This window comes from Ptiloglossa arizonensis, chromosome 1 (genome assembly GCF_051014685.1).
Source record: "Ptiloglossa arizonensis isolate GNS036 chromosome 1, iyPtiAriz1_principal, whole genome shotgun sequence".
Lineage (NCBI taxonomy): Eukaryota > Metazoa > Arthropoda > Insecta > Hymenoptera > Colletidae > Ptiloglossa > Ptiloglossa arizonensis.
The window spans coordinates 15,665,797-15,686,710 of record NC_135048.1 but is presented as its reverse complement, the minus strand read 5'-3'; the positions used below and the strand labels follow the sequence as shown (position 1 = coordinate 15,686,710).

Here is a 20,914-nt window from a genome sequence, read left to right as displayed (position 1 = left end):
TAGACTATGGAAACTCTTCTTTGCTCGAATCCGGTTCAAGTCCCGTCCCAACAATCATTTTATTATTTTTTTGAGGGGGATTTTTGCATTACAGCAATTTATCATTTAATTTTTTCTAAATCTAAATCAACTAGTGTTTTCATTGGAAGACTATAAAAGAAAATGTAATTGTTTACCGTCGCAAATAGTACTGATAAATGAATAAGTAAAGAGATTTCAAGTCGAAGATACAAAGTATCATACTTGAAGTCATACCATTAGAAGATACGCTAAAATTATCATAAAAAAGAAAAAAATTCTTCAACTCAAAACCTAAACCAAAGTTTACTTTAGTCAAAGGAATGAAGGCTTTCACAGTCTAACATTCACTCCGCCAACTTATGCCTAATTTTATTTTATCATTCATGATGGATATTGTATCAGTGAAAATTGTACTTAAAATACTTTTTCATTTAAAAATGAGGATGAATGGCGCCGAATTGCTCCGTAACTGTACTATAGATCACTTCTCAAACATCTCTAAAAAATTCAATTAAAAATTTAGAGAGACTGTATCGAGGTTTTTATCATCATATATCTAATTGTGCAAGGCTTTCCTTACCATTTTTTTTTCATTTTGCTATTATTCTATAATATTTATAGATATTATGTTAATTTCAACACTTTTTATTGTCAGAGAACCAACTATTAAAACTACTGTGTCACTGCTAAAGTTATTTTAAATTGATATAATGAATCTGTATTCTAAATGTTAAAATGGTTTTAATATTACACAAATGACATAAAAGAAGTTGAACCTAACGATCGTATTGTAGCTTTCATTATCTTGTATTATATCTTTATCAAAAAACAATTTGTGTTAGCTGTATACTGTTAAATAGCAAAATTTGTATATAAATTATTCGTACGATGTGTTTCTCTTCTCAAAATTTATATAATGCGCCTAGAACGATTTAGTTTGTAGAGAGACCAGATTGAATTTATAACCGTAGTGGCTGTTGTGAGCAAATTCAAGTGACTGTTTGAGTTTACTGAAAACTTCATATATGGGCAACGGAGCTTTGAAGTTTTATCATTATTTTCGTAAGATATTGTCATGTTATTAACAAGGTACTAGATGAATTATTTTAAATGATATTATAACAAGAATATTTTTCAGTAAAATTTTATTCTACTCGTTTGTTTTCATAATTTGCTTACAATGAATTCATACCATAACCCTACATTTTCAACATTCTTTCTAAACATTGTCCCAAGACATAAAAATACATATATTTTTACTTTTTTACAGAACACATATGCAATATTCATTACAAGTCATTTAATCATGTATTATATTCAATTGTATGCACTGCCAAGTTTGCAGGCTTAGTAACATTTATTAATTGTACATTGTATCATGGCTCTACGTCGAGGGAAGAGAAACTTGAAACTGCAGGTCTCTGAAGGGACACCTGTGCCTGTGTAAGTATTTATATCACAATATTATGTTGTTAATATGGCCCTTTATTATAATATTTATGTTTAATATTATCAAATTAATATTGTGTCTATTACTTTTATATAAATTGAATTATATACAAGGTGTTTGTTTATATAGCTAAAAAACAATCTGTTTTAATAAATTTAGATTTTTATAAAATGATAAATTAAAGTTTATATTATATATAGCACTCCACCAAGAAATTTGGACAAAAGAACTACAATAACAATAGGTGAAAAGACATTTGTAGTAGAAGCAGATGATTTAGAAACTATCTGTATCCTTGGACGTGGAGCATATGGTATTGTGGATAAAATGCGACACAAACAAAGTGGCACCATTATGGCAGTTAAGGTATTATATATGACTATATCTATCAATATAAAATATTAATTCATTTTTTTATACATTCTTAATATATTTTATTTATTTCATAGAGAATAACTGCAACTGTCAATACACAGGAACAGAAACGATTACTTATGGATTTAGATATTTCCATGCGTAGTTCAGCATGCCAACATACAGTACAGTTTTATGGGGCATTATTTAGAGAAGGAGATGTTTGGATATGTATGGAAGTCATGGATATGAGCCTTGACAAATTTTATACAAAAGTATACAAGCATGAACGTGCCATTCCTGAGGATATCTTGGGAAAAATTGCTTTTGCAGTAAGAAAATTGAGTAGCTACTGTAGAAGCCCTTTTTTTCATTGTTATCAATTACAATTCTAACTTTATGTGTTATTTACAGGTAGTAAGTGCATTACATTACTTATATTCACAGTTGCGAGTGATTCATAGGGATGTAAAACCTAGTAATATTTTAATTAACCGGAAAGGAGAAGTGAAAATCTGTGATTTTGGTATCTCTGGTTATCTTGTAGATTCTGTTGCTAAAACAATTGATGCTGGTTGTAAACCGTATATGGCTGTATGTAACTTTTAAATGTATGTCATAGAGAGTATCTGTTTCTATCTATTCAATAAATTCTCCATTATAACCTTTTTTTCAGCCAGAAAGGATAGACCCATCGGGTAACCCTTCACAGTATGACATCAGGTCTGATGTATGGTCATTAGGTATATCTCTTGTTGAATTAGCAACAGGAAAGTTTCCATACGAGTCCTGGGGTACACCATTTGAGCAACTGAAACAAGTTGTAAAGGACGAAGCACCAAAATTACCTGCTGGTACTTTTTCTGCTAATTTTGAAGAATTTATCAATAAATGGTAAGCAAAATTACTTCTAATGGAATTATGTACCGAGTACATGTAATTTTATTCATTGTTCTTTTTTCTAGTTTAATGAAAGATTATGCTGGCCGTCCAAATTACAATCAATTATTGGAACTTAATTTTATCACAGAACATGCCGAGAAAGATACAAATGTCGCTGAATTTGTTGGAGAAATTTTAGACTTACCTGATGTTGAGCAGTCAGTGTAGCATACAAATATTTTTGACACGATGTATTACATGATCTTTAATGTAACTTCGTATTGTGCATCGAAGTTAATTAATCGATTTACTATATCCACCTTTATCAATCGTATCGATCACTCGTCAAAACAACATAAGTGAATTGAAATTTAGTGTTAAAAAAGGATATATGGAACTGTTGTTTAAAGAGTAATTCCATCAAAAGTTCATTTATTTGTCCAATATGAAATCTCTATTAATTGTCGTTAATAATCTTCTTGGACTAACAGATACTCTTCGATAAAGGAGTACAATTATGTAAATAATATACAAATATTTTCTATGTGATATAACAATTGTTTGTCACTGCAGCAATATAGTAAAGAAAATTGAAGTAAATATTTGTTTAATTATTAAGTATTTCCATGTAACTCTATGTACACTTTATCAGGAAAAAATATGTTACACTTATACAATCTAATTATGCAGCAATATAATTATAATAAAAAATTATGTACTACAGTAGTGATATTAATATAAAATAATAGTGCAATCAATGATAACAGTCACATCTATCAAAAAAATGTAAAAATCATGTAGTGTTTTACAATAATTATAACAGGAGGAATGTAAAGCTAATTACATGTTTCTTTTATACATATTGTAATTGTGTAACAAAGATTAATTACCAATAAACGTAATTATAAAGCATGTTACATGTGTGGGGTAGTACAAAGGAAACATAATTTTTTTCATTTAAAATATTATGTCGTTATTAAGAAATTTATGTCGACCAATATTTATTGATTGTCTGACCTATTTTTACAAGAAATGAGTACTATATTTTCTATAAAATGGTACATAATTTACTTGAAAATTAACATTTTAATGTAAAATTTTGTTATTCTAATATATAAATTTCAAAAAGAAAATTTTAACATAATATTTATGACTGAACATCATCATATATAAAAACAAGTATATTTAACAACACATCTTACATAATTTATCTAAAAAAAGATATAATATTTATACATAAATAAATGCTATTTATGGACATTTTACCTACATAAAATTTATTTTTTGTTCATGTTGTTTTTTTATTTCATGTATGTACAATGAAAAAATTAAATAACTGGCAAAAATATGTATAAGTATAAAAACATGTTTTTTATGGAACAATATTTATGACATCAAAATAACAAAATATATATGCACGTATACAATGTAGTCAATGTAAATATATTAATTAGTATTACATCTATTTCAAACGGAAATCGGTGGCATTAGAGTCATTCCTTTACATGAAAGAGCAATCTTCACGGCTACTACAAAGAATCCAGTGTTCTTAACTACTGACCTGTAATCAAAAAATTGCACCTAAATACTACTTTAACAATCAATTTAATAAGTAAATTCTACTTCAAAGTAATTCAATAAAGACAAGAATTTTAATTTATTAAGAAACATGTTTCCCTTCACGAGGCAAGATACTTTTAGAATTTATCAATAGGTTATAGACGTAAATGTGATAGTAATATAAATGCAATATAATTAAATATACCATTTAAAAGGGTCGTTATAAACCTCCTTTATGAATTCAATCATTGCCATAGTTATTACCATAAATTTAAGTTATACTTTATATCTTAAAATACATTCACTTGTTTCGAACGTCGCTACTGGATATTACTTGCACACCGAAGGTACAACCGTTAAACGTGTCGAAATCTTGAAGTTGCGGTTTAGTTTGGTCGATATTGGTAGGCTGCGCTGATAGACATCATACACTACTTACATGTTTTTGAGTCTTCGTTCGCGACAACCTCCTCGTGTGAGACCTGGTAATCGGTATTACTCGTAACGGATTATTTTTCGTTACGTAGTAATACTGAACTAATCGACTGCGAATTTAGAATTGTTTCTTAAGAAATACAAATAAGTAGAGTATTGCAACATAGAATATTTTTATAATGCAGAAGAAAAACAAGAAGAAATGTTTTCTTTCTTTCCCATCACCGCTTTCATTCTCTTTATGTTATCCTAAATTATTAATCATAGAAAGAGATGTAAAGGTTGCAAGTATTGTTTGACCATTTCTCTTTTAGATTGTGAGATATATATTATAAAACAGGGGTTTAAGAATAAATGGGATGTGAAAAATTTGATTATGCTGTTAAAATGATTAATTATAACTTTGAAAATATTTTCTGTTTCATGTTGAATTTAGTTCCTGGAATTACATTTCTTAAATGAAGAGGTCACTCGAAAACCACTGATATTTTACAAGGTCGTTATTTCAGATCTTGTAATTGTTATACCATGGTACCAGGATAGAATAAAGAGAGACCAAAAGTTGACTTCCATTTTAATCAATTTTATTTATTTTCAATTTCTAAATATTATTTTTGTAATTAACCCTTAGCAGGCGGGACCATTTGACTCAACATTATTTTAAAATATTTTTAGTGTACGTTATTGACGTGGTTCAAGTAAGCAATAAATGAATAAGATTTCATTTAATTTATGTTATTAGAGAAAACAGAGAAAAAGTTTATTTAATGAATTTGTGCAAGCTTTAATTCTCTCTAGATTTATTTAGAATTACTTTATAATTTTTATAAATAACGCGCGCGCGTTTATATTATATTATGTTATATTATATTATATTATATTATATTATATTATATTATATTATATTATATTATATTATATTAGACGTAATCATATTAACAACATTCAAAACAAAATTTTTGTTTGATTGTAAAAACGTGATTAAGGGATCTTGAAACATGTTTTTTTTATAAAAATTATTTTGACATTTGTATTCATTACTTTACTTTCTACGTTTTATGAATCGTGGGCAACATTGTCTCCAATATTGCTGTAAATCAGACTTCAGTTGTTTCGCCGGCTCCAGATTAGTATTTGAATGGTGGGGGAGTTCAATATGGTGATGAACAGTTGGCAGTGTTTTAACTGGCCGTTATGGTTCAAGGCAGAAAGAAAATTGAATGACGCAAATTGTGATCATACAATAGATAGTGATGGATAAGCTTATCAATGACGTTTGATATGCAATGGTTTATGCAATGATTGTTTGTTTACTTTGAAATTAAAAACTATTGTAAGAGTACTCACGTTATAGAAAGTGAAGTGGCTTGTAAAAAATATCAAAATTATTTTACTAACTTTTGAAATGATGGATTTCTCGTCATCATGGTCCGGTATTCTTAGCGATCTGTGCAGGTTAGCTTTGAGAGATAATTCTTAACAATTACAATGTATGGAATATTTATTTTTATTTCACTCTTCGTTTGTTATGTTTTATTTTAAAAAGAGTACGTTTTTTAGATGTTGCTCGATTTTAACTTCAATATTATTTCTAGTCGATTTATCATCAATGTACCGGAAGAAGAAAGAAAAGATTTAATTCGAATATGTTTTCAAATCGAATTAGCTCACTGGTTTTATTTAGATTTTTATTGTACCGATGAAAATCCAAATCTTAGACCATGCAGTATGAGAGAACTTGCCACAGATATCTTCCTCTGTGTACCATTTTTACAACCACATGTATCTAAAGTAGATAATATTCTTGAACAATGGCGAGAATACAAACAAAATGTTCCAACATATGGAGCAATTGTATTAAATGAAAATTTAACTAAAGTATTACTTGTTCAAAGTTATTGGGCTAAAAGTAGTTGGAGTTTTCCTAAAGGCAAAGTCAACAAAGATGAGGATCCTTCACATTGTGCTATTCGAGAAGTTTTAGAAGAAACTGGTTTTGACATATCAAATCTGATTGATGAAAATGAATATATTGAATCGGTAATAAATGAACAGTTAGTAAGATTGTACATAATATGTGGTGTACAAAAGGATACCAAATTTCAACCAAAAACAAGAAAAGAGATAAAAAATGTAGAATGGTTTTCTTTAGCAGATTTACCTAACAATAAGAAAGATATGACCCCAAAAGTAAAAATTGGAGTTGGACCAAAGGCATTTTTCATGGTTATTCCCTTTGTAAGGTAAAGCATAATTATAATAGTTCAATAATTATAAATATCTTGATACTGTTTATAATTTTTTATGCACGATGTTTAAAACTGGAATTATGTAAAACACAAAAATGTGTAACATGAAAGAATTAAAATGTAAAAAAGTATTAATAAGTAGTTGGCTTAAGATCTTATTTTTTGTACCAATTTCTGAATAGGAGAATGAGACGTTGGATACAAGAAAAATATTTACACGAAAAAAATGTAAATACAATACGAAGACACAGACATAGGTCTCTTGGTGATGTTGAAAGTGTTTCAAAAGGCAAACGACAACAACAACTACTTCCTCAATCCATTCAGGTAATTACACTTGATTTGTGATTACTATTATATTTTTCGTAAAAATGATTTTAATGGATTCTCGTAAAATTATTTCCAGAGTGATATTCCAAGTTTTAGAACCTTCAAAAGCTTTCGACAATCTAATACTTCTAATACTATCATATGCACAACACAAAGTCGTCGTTGTGCATATGATAATAAAACTGTCACAACAAAAGCAGCGATTAAACGTAATCTATTTGGTGAACAAAATGAAGATGAAACTTCAAATGTTCTAGCCAAACAATTAGTGGATAGTCCACAGAGTCCACAATCTGTTGCATTTTTAATGGATCCAGCCATCCAATCTGTTAAATGCAATCAATTTAGCTACAAAGTACAAGATTTTTACAAAGGAATAAATGGTTTGCTATCTAAATATAAAGTTTTTTTTTTCCATACACAATTTATACTAACATTTGATATTCAAACTCTGTTTAAGAATAGATTTCTTATTAATACAATGAAAGTAATGTTTTTCTTTTCAGATCAAACACCTCAGTCTCAAAAATCTCAGAATACAGAATTGCTAGAAGAAAATATAAAAGCTTTGTTATTTGGTAATGCAGCAAGTAAACTACCAACGGATCCAAATAATATGTCTCCTCCGTTTGATGCAATGGATCGTAATGCACGAATTTGTTCAAAAGATTACCTTGAAACACAAGAATACTCCACAGACCTGTGTTCAATGATTTGGGCACATTTTAAGTTTGATAAACAAGCAATACTTAATTGTTTATAAATCTGTTTTAAAACTATGATTGTCACGTTCGGCAAGTGCATACTTATAATTATATCAAATTTTTTCGATATTTATATAAATTTGTGAATAGTCGCGTGTGAAAATTTAGAATTAAATGTAATTTTAACCACTTGTGATCTCAAGAATTTCCTCTTAAACTGTATTTTGTTTTTGAATGGTCTTATTATGTACAATAATATAATAAGGTAAATACATTACTAATTTGTAATGCTTCTTAGATGTTTAATGTTTTTCTTCAACACATACCCACAATAATTTAATTTAAAAAAAATAACGAAATAATTCGTTAATGCAATAATTCAGTCAAGTTTAAAGTAATATGTGTACTAATTATATACCATGTAGATAATGATGATTTACAGGCATGGAAAAATTACTTAAGTGTACGCAACATTATACGTATTTCTGTTTTACAAGTACTTCTTTTTATGTAACAAAAATCTTGTATATATTTCATTCTAATTAACAAATCAACTACATAGCAATAACAAATAAGTAATATTTGATCAGCTTGTTTTACATATACAGTGTGAAAATCTGTTTCTCTGCTTCAATGAGCATGTTGAATATGTAATGTGCATTACATACAAATTTGTTACAACTCAGCAAAAATCTTATATCTATTTGTTTGAAAATAAATTCCACATAAAATAGAGTTGTTGTCAGAAAGTTATATATACACAGCTTTGGAAAAGAAATAATTTAACTCTTGCACTACTTGAAGAGAACAAGGAAGACAAAAAGAATTAACATAAAGACAGTACCAAAATACAGAATTTTTTTAAAAAGTACAGTGCCAGTACCTCTCACACTTTTGATAATCTCATTATTTAATGCAAACACTATTTTACTTTCTTCGATAAGTTTATTTTTTGTATCTTCATCCAACATTTCTGCAATCTTGTTCATTGTATCGCGCATATTTTGTTTAAGTTCAAAGATACTGATATTTCCAAAGTCTGTAATATTATTGCCACTTGTTTGAATTTTTTTATATGGTAACATTTTTTGCATAAGTAGTTTTTTTTTATGTAAAATAATTCCTCCGCTAAGAAGACCCATATACAGATGATAAATGTATGCTGCCAGTAATGTAGGATCAGTATCTTCTATTTCCCTTAAACGCATCAGATACTTGATGACACTGTCCCTGGAGTTTGAAACGATATTAAATATAAACTTTAAACAATAACAATTCATTTATTCTAGACACATATGTATATATTCGAACAAACAATCATAGTCTGGTTTTCAAACATTGGATGCTGTTGTTATACGTATTGTGATGCAAATGACAAAAGCATGCAACTTGATTATATATAGTATTTGGTATTTCTTACAGTGCCTGTACTTAATTATACACATAGGAATTAAAGTACACTGTTACATAATACATACATACACAAATACTATACAAAGACTATATACCTAGGACTGTAGTTTTTTATCCATCCTTTTCCTAAATAAAATTCAAGGTCAAGTTCGAAAGCTTTCGTACGTTGAAGTTTCTCAAGTGGAAATAATCCTATTTTAGTAGTGCTCAATCTAAACATAGCACCCTCCAAGTATCGGAAGATTTCATAAAATACCAAAAGACCATCAGCCCATACAGAATCATCGAGAAATCCTGTTTGAAGTAGATATGTGCTAATACGATGAAACAATATTCTTTAATTTTTATTGTTGTCTGTTAATGTCTTATATAAGAACTCTATTTCCACAGTTTCATTATGTTATTTAATACATATCTTTGATCGATTTAAAGAAATATGCAGATTTAATATAAAGTAAAACTAAAATACTAGAAGAATATTAACCTATCTGCTACAAATAGTAGAGTTGTAATGAATAAAAAGTAGAAAAAACAGTGAAATATTTTGTTTAAAACGCGTTCTTTATCTTACCAAATGCTAATTTTGCATTCACCAAAGCGTCACTGATTGAATGAATTTTTTTCGTAGCTTTCCGCATTTTTTCACAAAATGTATCTTCACTTTTGTCCGACATTTTGATAAGATTTATGTATTTTGCGAGGGGGGTACTATGAAATTAAGAAAAATTATGCTATCATTTTTTTTATTAAATTTTTACGCATCTCAACTATTTCAACGATTGCAAATGCCAAGTTGTTGGAAGCACCACTTTACAATTGATGTCTACACACTATTCTGCCATATTTGTGAGTTGATAGAGAGAGAATCGCATTTTCTAAAATACCTTATTTGTTTGTTTAGTTTGAAACTAGACGCAAGATGACACTGCATTCATGCAACGAAGAATAATAGATGTTAAGATAACCGATGTTACTCCATTAATGTGAAATTTTGAATCGAATAAATAGAATTTATAGTATAATAATTTAATTCCAAATATCTCTAATTGAAAAGAATATTAACAAGAACGTTAAAATTAATTAATGTATTAATAACTACAATGAATTGATTTCTTTTTATTTTAACTTTTGAGCATATAAATACTTCGGGAAACGTACACATATACCAATAGATAAATGAATTAATTGTTCTTCCTTCTTTGTGTGAGCGATGTGCTCAGGAGTAATTACATAAACGTATATGATTGAAGGTTAGAAGATTACCGCTAACGGAAAATGGCCATTGATCGTTTATTTTTATATTCGGCTCGATACGACTTTGGTATTTCAGAAACAGAAGTAATATCGTGTGTAAAAGTGTGTAAAAGTATATACGATCTAAATACGATTTAGATCGTATGTTAATACGATCTTGGTTCACTGAGTCTGCAAATGTACGATGCTTGTCTGTATTTTTTAATTTCAAGAAAATACACCATTGTAGTGACTAGAGGTTTACGGGATTCCGAAAATTTCGGGTACCCAACATCGAAATCCGGTCAAGTAATACTTAAGTTGAGTCGACATCCGAATGTTATAGATTTTTGGGTACCCGAGTATCAGAAACTTTAGGTACCCGACTGAATCCGAAATATCGGATACCTGCTCACCCCTAGTAGTGACCTCTACTTAGAGATTTGGACTACTTTATCGATTACTGGGGAATGAATTTCAACGTTATCGACATGGCCTCGCCACTTGAAACGACTACCATTGATATAAAAACGTAATTAAGTATTTTGTTTGAATTATAAAATTCTATGTAAATGATAAAAATGTTTAAATTCGTTTATAATTTGAATCGACCTTGAGAACAATTCAATCTGTTAAAATGCAGAGAGAATAAAATTTGAACTGTTTAAATTGCATAATAAAATAAACGAATTAAATAATTTGTTAGACAAACAGAAATTTTTCGATCGATAATCTGTTCAAATTATCCTTGAAATTTATTTATCTCTCTAAAGGATCACTTATACATCGCGTGAATAACGATCGTGAATATTATTTTCCTGGAATATTGATTTATCGTCGTCACATTTCCTTCTAAATGTTCCGAAAATGTTCTTTTCCTAAATTTTATTTAACGATTACTGTTTTTTTTTCTCTCTTGACTTCGTAAACTTAATTTAAACTAATGTTTCTTTTTTGTTCGCTCACTTTGATCGCCATTGCTTGTTGCGTAAGCAAGTGACCGGCGATGTAGCCGGTCCGAACGGTCAGTTGCAATTCTCTGACGCGTTCGCTTCTAGGAAGAGATGTTCTTGCTGCAGATGGGGGTGGGGGTGTGTAGGAAAATTAGAAGAATCGCCGCGGGGAGAAATCAAGTACCCCTTTTGATGGCCACGATCATTTTTCACTTCGATCGGGTTCATTAAAAGGAAATCGAACTAGGGCCAAAATTTCATCCGATTTTGCTCGATAAAGTAATTGCTTATATTATATTAATTGCGAAATTAAATAAGGAGATCGAAGGAACATTGATTCCATCTGTCTCTCCAGTTTTGTAATCTCGATTGTAACTCATGTAGAGGGAGATCGATGAAACTTTGGTCCCATCTACTGTATTTCCCTTCGGGTCACCGCTCGCTGCAACCTTCTCACCAGTGTAACCCGAGTAATCCGTATTACTTGCGACGTAGAGACTTTTTTAAGATATAAGAATCAATTATTTCAACTGTCTCTTTTTAACTGTTTTTAAATTCATACCTCTAAGCTCTGAATTCTTATTTGATTTCGAATCGATGTCGTTGAATTTTTCACCCAGACACGTTTTCTCCGTTAAATGCTGGATCTATTCTGTATCTCGTCCGTGGTAGAAAGTGTATCGAAGTGTATCGATAATACTTATATTAAATAATAGGGAAATTTAAGCGCGTTATAAGACGCAGAACTTGAACCAAATTATATCAGGACACTTGTTGCTTCGATTTGTTTCCATAGCGTTTATAATAACTATCCGTACGTACTCCAAAATTGAATCGATTAAGTGATCAATAATCGAGGTCGAGGATATAATTTCAGAGCAAACAACGAGGAAATTATAACACGTCGAGTAGTTATCATTATTTATAAACACCCACGTCTTGGTTAGCATTTCCCAATAATTAAGCGTAAATCATTCGTGGAAGAGAAAAAGAAGAAATAATCCTGAGCACGTGTATGAAAGGGCGGAGATGAGGCGAGGCGTGACGAGGCGAACAAGCTACATTCTGCTTGGTATTTTCATGATGAACCTACAGATATTGTACGTGCTTTCGTCTCATCCACCTTCTGGCTCGTCTGGCAAGTAAATAAGGTACTTGCTGTTATCATTCGAGAAAAAAGGGTACTGCGAAGGATAAGCAGTACATTCAACGTAACAATTTCTCAAGAAATGCTCGTCGAGCCGAAAAGATGTCATTGTTTAAAAATTGCGAAATCACGTAGGATTATTTTCAACTCATTCGAGTACAGGTGTGAATCACGCATATCGTATACCATCGACCATCGATTAATATCGAACAAGTATCTCTTTAACAAATTACTGTGATCTTAATACTTCCTTCTAAATACATCGTGCGTGATCGGGCTCGTTAAAGCTTGCTTGATTTTAGATTTCGAATTTAATCTTCAAATCGAGCACTTCAGATATGCTCGAGAAAGGATACTGTTCGTCGGGAGCTCGACTATTATGACAAACAACGGGACAATAATTTCAACACGTAACCGTAATAATTCAATTTAACTCGTAGGATTATTTGCATGCAGAAACGTGGGCGGCAAGAACTTCTCGAATTAAGTTTCTAAAACAACGCGATATCGTCTCTCACGTATTGCGAACATAATATGATTTACACTTATTATGCATATCAACATACGTTACTTTTACGACACTTTGTTACTATTAAAACCACGAATTAGTTCTTTCTTCTTTTTTTTTTTTAATTTTTTCAATATTTGTGTTTAGATTAAAAGAAAAAGACTCGCTACCATTTTCTACTTTAGTTCTTTCTCTCGAACCGGAGGTCTCACGTGTGTTTTGTTAGGACCTAGTCCTAATCTTGTGCTGATTTCGATGCAAATCGTTAGAACCTATTTTCACAACATTTCCTTATTATTAAAATCAGAAGTTTATTCTTATTTTTTTTTCGCTCAAGTTCGAACAGAACCATTAGTTACGATTTTCCACTTCACTCGTTTCTCTCGAACCGAAGGTCTCACAAGTGTTTCTTTCGAATTTAGTTTTAATCTTGTACCGATTTCGATGAAAATTTTCAGAACCTACTTTCACAGAATTTTCTTACCATTAAAATTCAAAGTTTGTTTCTTTTTTAATTTTTTTCGCCCAAGTTCGAACAAAAAGATTCGTTACGATTTTCCACTTCACTCTTTTCTCTCGAACCGAAGGTCTCACAAGTGTTTCTTTCGAATCTAGTCTTAATCTTGTACCGATTTTGATGAAAATCGTTTTAACTAGAACCTACTTTTACAGTATTTCATTACCATTAAAATCCAAAGTTTGTTTCTTATTTTTATTTTTTTTTTCATTCAAGTTCGAACAAGAAGATTCCTTACAATTTTCCACTTCACTCTTTTCTCTCGAACCGAAAGTCTCATAAGTGTTTTTTTCGAATCTAGTCTTAATCTTGTATCGATCTCGATGAAAATCATTAGAACCTACTTCCACAGTATTTCCTTACCATTACAATTAGAAGTTTGTTTCTTATTTTAATTTTTTTTCGTCTAAGTTCAAACAAAAAGATTCGTTACGATTTTCCACTTCACTCGTTTCTCTCGAACCCAAGTGTCTCACGAGTGTTTCGCTCGGACCTAATCCTAATCATGAACCTACTTTCACAGAATTTTCTTATCATTAAAATCCAAAGCTTGTTTCTTATTTAATTTTTTTAGGCCAAGTTCAAACAGAAAGATTCGTTACAATTTTCCACTTCAGTCTTTTCTCTCGAACCGAAGTGTCTCACGTGTGTTTCGTTCGGACTTAATCCTAATCATGAACCCACTTTCACAGAATTTTCTTACCATTAAAATCCAAAGTTTGTTTCTTATTTAATTTTTTTAGGCCAAGTTCAAACAAAAAGATTTATTACAATTTTCCACTTCACTCGTTTCTCTCGAACCGAAGGTCTTACAAGTGTTTCTTTCGAATCTAGTCTTAATATAGTACCGATTTTGATGAAAATCGTTTTAACTAGAACCTACTTTTACAGTATTTCATTACCATTAAAATCCAAAGTTTGTTTCTTATTTTTATTTTTTTTTTCATTCAAGTTCGAACAAGAAGATTCGTTACAATTTTCCACTTCACTCTTTTCTCTCGAACCGAAGGTCTCACAAGGGTTTCTTTCGAATGTAGACTTAATCTTGTACCAATTTCGATGAAAATCGTTAGAACCTACTTTCACAGCATTTTCTTATCATTAAAATCCAAAGTTTGTTTCTTTTTTTATTTTTTTTCGCCCAAGTTCAAACAAAAAAATTTCGTTACAATTTTCCACTTCACTCGTTTCTCTCGAACCGAAGTGTCTCACTTGTGTTTCGTTAGGACCTAGTCTTAATCATGAACCTACTTTCACAGAATTTTCTTACCATTAAAATCCAAAGTTTGTTTCTTATTTCAATTTTTTTTTGCCCAAACTCGAACAAAAAAATTCGTTACAATTTTCCACTTCACTTGTTTCTCTCGAAGCGAAGTGTCTCACGAGTGTTTTGTTCTGACGTAATCCTAATCATGAACCTACTTTCACAGAATTTTCTTATCATTAAAATCCAAAGTTTGTTTCTTATTTTATTTTTTTTTCGCCTAAGTTCGAACAAAAAGATTCGTTACGATTTTCCACTTCACTCGTTTCTCTCGAACCCAAGTGTCTCACTTGTGTTTCGTTAGGACCTAATCCTAATCATGAACCTACTTTCACAGAATTTTCTTACCATTAAAATCCAAAGTTTGTTTCTTATTTCAATTTTTTTTTGCCCAAACTCGAACAAAAAAATTCGTTACAATTTTCCACTTCACTCGTTTCTCTCGAAGCGAAGGTCTCGCGAGTACTCCAATCGGACATAGTCCTGTTCGATAGTCATGCACCGAGTTCAATGGAAATCGTTTCAGCTCGAACGTTTCGCTTCCGTTTCGATGACAACAGGATCCTGGGTGACATGTCATCCGCCTGTGGTAGAAACGGGATAAATAAGGATCCTCGTTCGGCACAGCCCGCGGCTTTCCTTCGTCAACGAGCCTGATCAGTCGCTGTAATTTCGTCGATGAGACGTAGAATTGTCCGTCCCTCGTTCGAGACGCCTCGAGCAACTTTTCCTCGTACGAACGAAACGTCGTTTTGTTGACGTCATGTCGATATACTTGATACTCTATACGCATGGTTGTGTGCACGGTTCGTCGTTGTACCGTCACGATGTTTCTATGAACCGTAACGTCACATTTATCGAATCAAACGGCAAGATAATTTTCAATTCGATCCCGGTATCGCGAATTCTACGTTAATTTCATCTCAGCACCCTGATCCATCGTTCACTTTTTCCCTTCCCTTTAATTTTCTCAGTTTCTTCGCCGCTGGTCGCGTGAATTCTCATTCACGTTGATCGTGCCACGAATTGCTCCGTTTTTAACTTGTAAATGTTCCCGTACAACGATCGTGGGATTCCTTGCATGTTTTCACACACGTTTTCTTTTTTTTTTTTTATTACGACGATATCGTGCACGCGTAACTTCTGCGTACCGGTTGTTTCGTGCCGCGTTCCCCCGGTGTACATTTATAAAACAAAATGAACGATTTTCTTACCTCGTAACTTTCAGAAAACGATGGAGAATCGTAGAATTGCGCTTTCTCTCTCTATCTTTGTTCTCGTGTTTATTCAAAGGTTAGAGGAACTTTTTCTCCGCAATTTTACAACGTCTTCGTTCGTTTCAGATTTTTAATCTCGCGATTAGCCACGTATTCGATCCTTCGATGAGGAACGAACGAGAGCGCTGTTTCTTTCGTAATACGCGAAACAAGACGAATAAAAAGGGAAAAGAAAAATCGTAGAGTTGAAAATTATGCCACGGAGGAATCGTGGAAAGCGGAAGCAGTAGCCACCAGGGTGCATTTTCATTCTTAGAGGATGGTAACGGTGCGCGACCATGGTAGATCGACCGTGTAACTAATGTTAGTTTCTTCTTGTAAGAGCTGCATACCAAATATCCTCGAATGGACGCATTTTTTATTTCTACTTCTGCACAACATTTTTCCCGCCCACGACTTCCCTCGATTTTCTTTTTAATCGAAGGAACACAGTTTCAACGATGTAATCCGTATTGGTAATTCCACGTGTAAAAATGGAACATTGAAAAATTGAAATCTCGGTACAAGAGAACCTTAGAACTCGAAAACTTGAAAACAAGACTGAAGAGGACACGAACAGACCTCACGAAGGTCGATAGAAGCTAACGACCCGACTCGCGATTCTTTCCAGGAGAAATCATCCACACAATCCCGTGTTTGTCATTTGTACCAAATACACTAAATTTGTTCAACGAATCCCTTCTAGCTTTAAACATTCGTTGTTAATTGCGATCGAGAATTTACGATTTTCTTTCTTATATGTTTACTTAATGTCTGTTTCGATATTGTTCAATATCGATCGATTTATTTTGTCGTTATTGTCAAATTTTTTGCTACTGAACGTTTGTTTCATTATTGTTATTTCTTACTTTTTATACTCTCTGCTTTGTATTATGTTTTCATGTGCCCAAAGGTGTTCTCTGATATATATAATTAATATAAAAAAAATTAAATTTTATACAATTTTCTATATATTTATATATGTAAATTAAATTAAATTTTATATTTACATTATATATATGTGCTTTATTTATATTTATATATATATAATAATATATATTACAGTATAATATAATTTCATGTACATTTAATACACATAAAATAATATTAAGTTCCTCTAAACTCGCAATTCTCTCCAGGATCGATATTTCGATGTTTCGTCTACGCGTTCTCGCGTTTGCCATTTATCCAAAATTATCACTGAGCCGACTATCGTTGTGCTACACCTCGTTACCCCGATAGGTATATGCTCGGTGATAACAGAAACCCAGCGACATCGACACGCGTATCCACGCGTCTTTCGCTCGTAAAACAAGCACGTCCTCTCAATTGCATCGCTTTACAAATACCGTGATGATATTTTTCTCGAGACGATGTATCGTTCCACGCTACTTTCGCGCTATGCGTGTCTGACTCTTCTACGTATGTATATTTCTCGATGATCGATAAGCGAGCCAGTTTCGACCTCTACTCTCCGCTCGATACCACGAATTATCGAATTAAAGGGGAATTCCCGATTACAGGGCAAGAATTAATTTTTTCTAATTAAAAAAAAAAGAAAAAATTCATACAAGGTTCACGTCCCATCGACTTTAAGGTCATTAGCGACATACTGAACATTTCTCTTCTATACTTTATCGAATAGTTCGGTTTCTTTTACGTAGCTGCTAGTGTCTTTTTATGTTTCTTTGCTACTGGTATTTTATGGTTCACATAACAGGTGTTGAATCTTTATTTGTTGGTTACAAATGTCACTGAAAGGTGATTCTATTCTGGCTAAACGATATTTATGAATGATCTCGAAATGCAGACGTCTATTCGAAGTCATAGTTATCCTCCTGTGGTTTTGTAATCTTTCTATTGCAATTTTGTATCTTTTGGTAGAAATAATGTATTACTATGTTATGTATTCTGATTTTGTTAGTCATAAGTCATGTTCTGCTTCATTCTTTTTCAGATTTCAGAATCGAAATCTGAAATGGTCTTGAATCGATTATCGTTACGCCACACAAGCAACAAATGACGATCTAAAAAACAAAAAATTCCTTCTCTTTTCTAGACCACGATTTTCCATTTCGTGTAAACATATTACATAAATTTTAACAATCGTATAACCGCGAGTTTCGCTTACAGTGATATTTTCTTCTTCAATTCTTTCACCTTAGAACTTGTTGCTCTCCATTTTTAAACACCAGTTTGCAATCGCGTTAGAAAACCCGTTGAAATCGAAAATTCCGCAATATTGTCAATATTCGTGGAAATCTATCGTAACGCGAGGTAAATTAAAGCGCAAACCTTCTACTCTTTCATCTCTTCGGGCAAGTTTGCCACGGTTGGTGCCCAAGCGATGAAATCTTCCTTGAAGAGGGGGCTGTCAAATTATAAAACTTTTCGCGATGTTTGACACGGCCTTTGCGGAAACTAAAGTTCGCAATTTATGGTTCGTGGTATTGAAAAGTATGTTTATTTCCCTCGAAAATCAACGAAACCCTGCTCGAAAGAATACATTACAACAAGATTACGATCGTTTAACACTAAACGTACCAAGCGGGGTCAAATGGCCCCTTTTGAAAATTTACTTTAAATTCGTACATTTATCGTTATTCCTGTCGGTCATTTGACTTTCTGTAAATTCTTATATCATCCGATTATTCAATTTCCCACTTTCCGTTGTTCTCGTAGCTTATTTTTTACCGACAAAAATTCTTTATCTACCTTACGTACCACGGGGGGCCATTTGACCCCGTACGAAGTTTACGTATTTTTTAGCAGTTTTCCAACTGGAACCTTAGTTCTGAATTCGTACTTAGGACGCGATGAAACCAGACTGACGTTAATACCGCTCAGCGAATTTATTGCGATGAAATTAGTCGAACCTTTCATCAACTGTAGAAGAAATATTACAACCGAGAATTTTTTTACGACTTCATCTTTGGCTGGAAAATTATTGGCGAAAAGGACAACGTTAGTGGGAACAATGCGTGCGAACAGGAGGGAATTGCCCGCACTTGCAAAAACAACGAAAGATAATTCGAAACTTCTTTCAACAATGACGTACAAATCGAACGACTGTACGCTAACGATTTATAAATCAAAACCAAGAAAAAAAGTAGCGATATCGAGTACCAAACGTAAAACCGTAAAAATCAAGAACAATGGAAAGAAGACACCCGAGACGATCAGTTACTATAATAAAAGCAAATTTGACGTCGATATAGTTGACCAAATGGCGCGAAAGTATAGCGTAAAATCGAAGTGCAATAGATGGCCTGTACAGGTATTTTTCAATATTTTCTATCTGGCTGGAATCAATTCGTGGATACTCTATCAGGAAACAACTGGTTTGGAGCTATCGAGGCAATCTTTCCTGTTACAATTAGCAGACGAAATTGTTACAGAGTACCTCGAATTTTGCGAAGAAGAAAAGGAAAATGAACGAGAAGGAGTATCGAGCAGCTCCAATAATAATTCTCAATCCAGGAAAAAATTTCAAATAAGATTGTGCGCGGGCGATAAAACAACACAAACTTGCATAATTTGTAAAAAAATTTGTTCGCGGGAAATGTACGAAGGAGAAACCCATCCTGTGTAAAAAATGTAATTGGTCGATTGTTTTGTTTGTAACGATAAAAATATGTGTTTCATTTTGTACGAAATCAGAAACGATGTTGCAAATTATTTCCTTTAATAAATAAAGAATTTTTTACGAAAAATCTACGTTTATTTCATAAGGGGTCAAATGACCCCCTATGGTAAGATTAGGTATAGAAAAATGCCGGTACGTTTAGTGTGAAAGAAACGTTCAAAATTGGTACCAAAGGGTGCAAAGAATGAAAAATTGGAACAAAATTTCATAATCGTTCGACATTACTCGATCGATTCTAATTCGATGATCGGAGACACATCTATATATACATCTTCGTGCGAGCGTAGATATTTTCTCGATATCCATCGACAAATTTCTCCGAGTGACGAACAGTTGCGTTCGAGCGGCATTAATGCGATACTTGTGTTCGATTTCGACGATAGAGAAAGCATCTGTCTACGCGATACTCGCCTATCTATCGAACAACACTGTTTCCATTTCGTTTTGAAGAGCATTATCTCGCACTCGATGGTAAAACAAACGTCATCGAACCGACTGTAGTATTTAACGACGAGTTTCTTAACGAGGAACGAGCGAACAATTTTCAATGTTTCCACGAATGATTATTCGTGGCGGTGTTCCTTTCGAATTCACGGTACAGTTATCGCTGGAGATAAGAGAACAATTCGATGGACGTTACGATGCTGGAAAACCCCTTGGTCGATGTTTGCTTGTCCATAACATCGAGAGCATCTCTACTTGATACGAGAAACCGATATGAATATTCATCGAATCTTGGTATTAACTAAGTTAATCGCGTACACCGAATACAGCGAACGCGTAACATCGTTTCGCGATCTTGTTGCACTTCGTGCATTAATTATTCGATCTAAAACGGTTGTTAACTTCCACGTGATATTGTTGAGGTCTTGGTCGATGTTTAACGCGTTGATTGCCGCGTTAATTTACCATAACCGAGAGGTGTGTTTCGCGATGATCCGGTAGAAAAACATCGACTTCTTTCTGATTTTTTTTCGAACGAACCGCGTAAC

The 20,914-nt window shown here is 32.3% G+C and overlaps 3 protein-coding genes across 5 annotated transcripts; 2 read left to right on the top strand and 1 right to left on the bottom strand.

Annotated features, from left to right (window-relative positions):
• The first annotated feature begins 961 nt into the window (after positions 1-961).
• Lic (dual specificity mitogen-activated protein kinase kinase lic) lies at positions 962-3,388 on the top strand. Its single transcript, XM_076305459.1, has 7 exons — positions 962-1,110; positions 1,292-1,464; positions 1,672-1,837; positions 1,921-2,157; positions 2,240-2,419; positions 2,502-2,719; positions 2,791-3,388. Exons 2-7 carry the CDS (start codon positions 1,400-1,402, stop codon positions 2,933-2,935), a joined length of 1,011 nt encoding a protein of 336 aa, XP_076161574.1. The 5' UTR covers positions 962-1,110; positions 1,292-1,399; the 3' UTR covers positions 2,936-3,388.
• A 2,361-nt stretch (positions 3,389-5,749) lies between these two features.
• Positions 5,750-8,278, top strand: Dcp2 (decapping mRNA 2). 3 transcript variants are annotated; one of them, XM_076315837.1, is made up of 5 exons: positions 5,750-6,157; positions 6,298-6,945; positions 7,134-7,278; positions 7,358-7,664; positions 7,770-8,278. In XM_076315837.1, exons 1-5 carry the CDS (start codon positions 6,108-6,110, stop codon positions 8,042-8,044), a joined length of 1,425 nt encoding a protein of 474 aa, XP_076171952.1. In that variant the 5' UTR covers positions 5,750-6,107; the 3' UTR covers positions 8,045-8,278. The 3 variants fall into 3 exon arrangements, with proteins under 3 accessions (XP_076171952.1, XP_076171970.1, XP_076171962.1); XM_076315855.1 differs by having other exon boundaries at positions 5,751-6,192; XM_076315847.1 differs by having other exon boundaries at positions 5,755-6,157; positions 7,788-8,278.
• Positions 8,279-8,328: 50 nt separating this feature from the next.
• Ho (heme oxygenase) lies at positions 8,329-10,264 on the bottom strand. Its single transcript, XM_076315868.1, has 3 exons — positions 9,970-10,264; positions 9,494-9,692; positions 8,329-9,215 (listed from the first exon to the last, which is right to left on the bottom strand). Exons 1-3 carry the CDS (start codon positions 10,070-10,072, stop codon positions 8,780-8,782), a joined length of 738 nt encoding a protein of 245 aa, XP_076171983.1. The 5' UTR covers positions 10,073-10,264; the 3' UTR covers positions 8,329-8,779.
• Positions 10,265-20,914: the final 10,650 nt, after the last annotated feature.

Excerpts from the sequence above, each read along its gene's own strand:
- Lic (XM_076305459.1), top strand. The coding sequence starts at position 1,400 with ATGGCTCTACGTCGAGGGAAGAGAAACTTGAAACTGCAGGTCTCTGAA. Across the intron at positions 2,420-2,501 it reads GTTGTAAACCGTATATGGCT|CCAGAAAGGATAGACCCATC; the intron begins GTATGTAACTTT and ends CCTTTTTTTCAG. Across the intron at positions 2,720-2,790 it reads GAAGAATTTATCAATAAATG|TTTAATGAAAGATTATGCTG; the intron begins GTAAGCAAAATT and ends TCTTTTTTCTAG.
- Dcp2 (XM_076315837.1), top strand. The coding sequence starts at position 6,108 with ATGATGGATTTCTCGTCATCATGGTCCGGTATTCTTAGCGATCTGTGC. Across the intron at positions 6,158-6,297 it reads ATTCTTAGCGATCTGTGCAG|TCGATTTATCATCAATGTAC; the intron begins GTTAGCTTTGAG and ends TATTATTTCTAG. Across the intron at positions 6,946-7,133 it reads ATGGTTATTCCCTTTGTAAG|GAGAATGAGACGTTGGATAC; the intron begins GTAAAGCATAAT and ends ATTTCTGAATAG.
- Ho (XM_076315868.1), bottom strand. The coding sequence starts at position 10,072 with ATGTCGGACAAAAGTGAAGATACATTTTGTGAAAAAATGCGGAAAGCT. Across the intron at positions 9,693-9,969 it reads GAATGCAAAATTAGCATTTG|GATTTCTCGATGATTCTGTA; the intron begins GTAAGATAAAGA and ends TACTTCAAACAG. Across the intron at positions 9,216-9,493 it reads ATAAAAAACTACAGTCCTAG|GGACAGTGTCATCAAGTATC; the intron begins GTATATAGTCTT and ends TTCAAACTCCAG.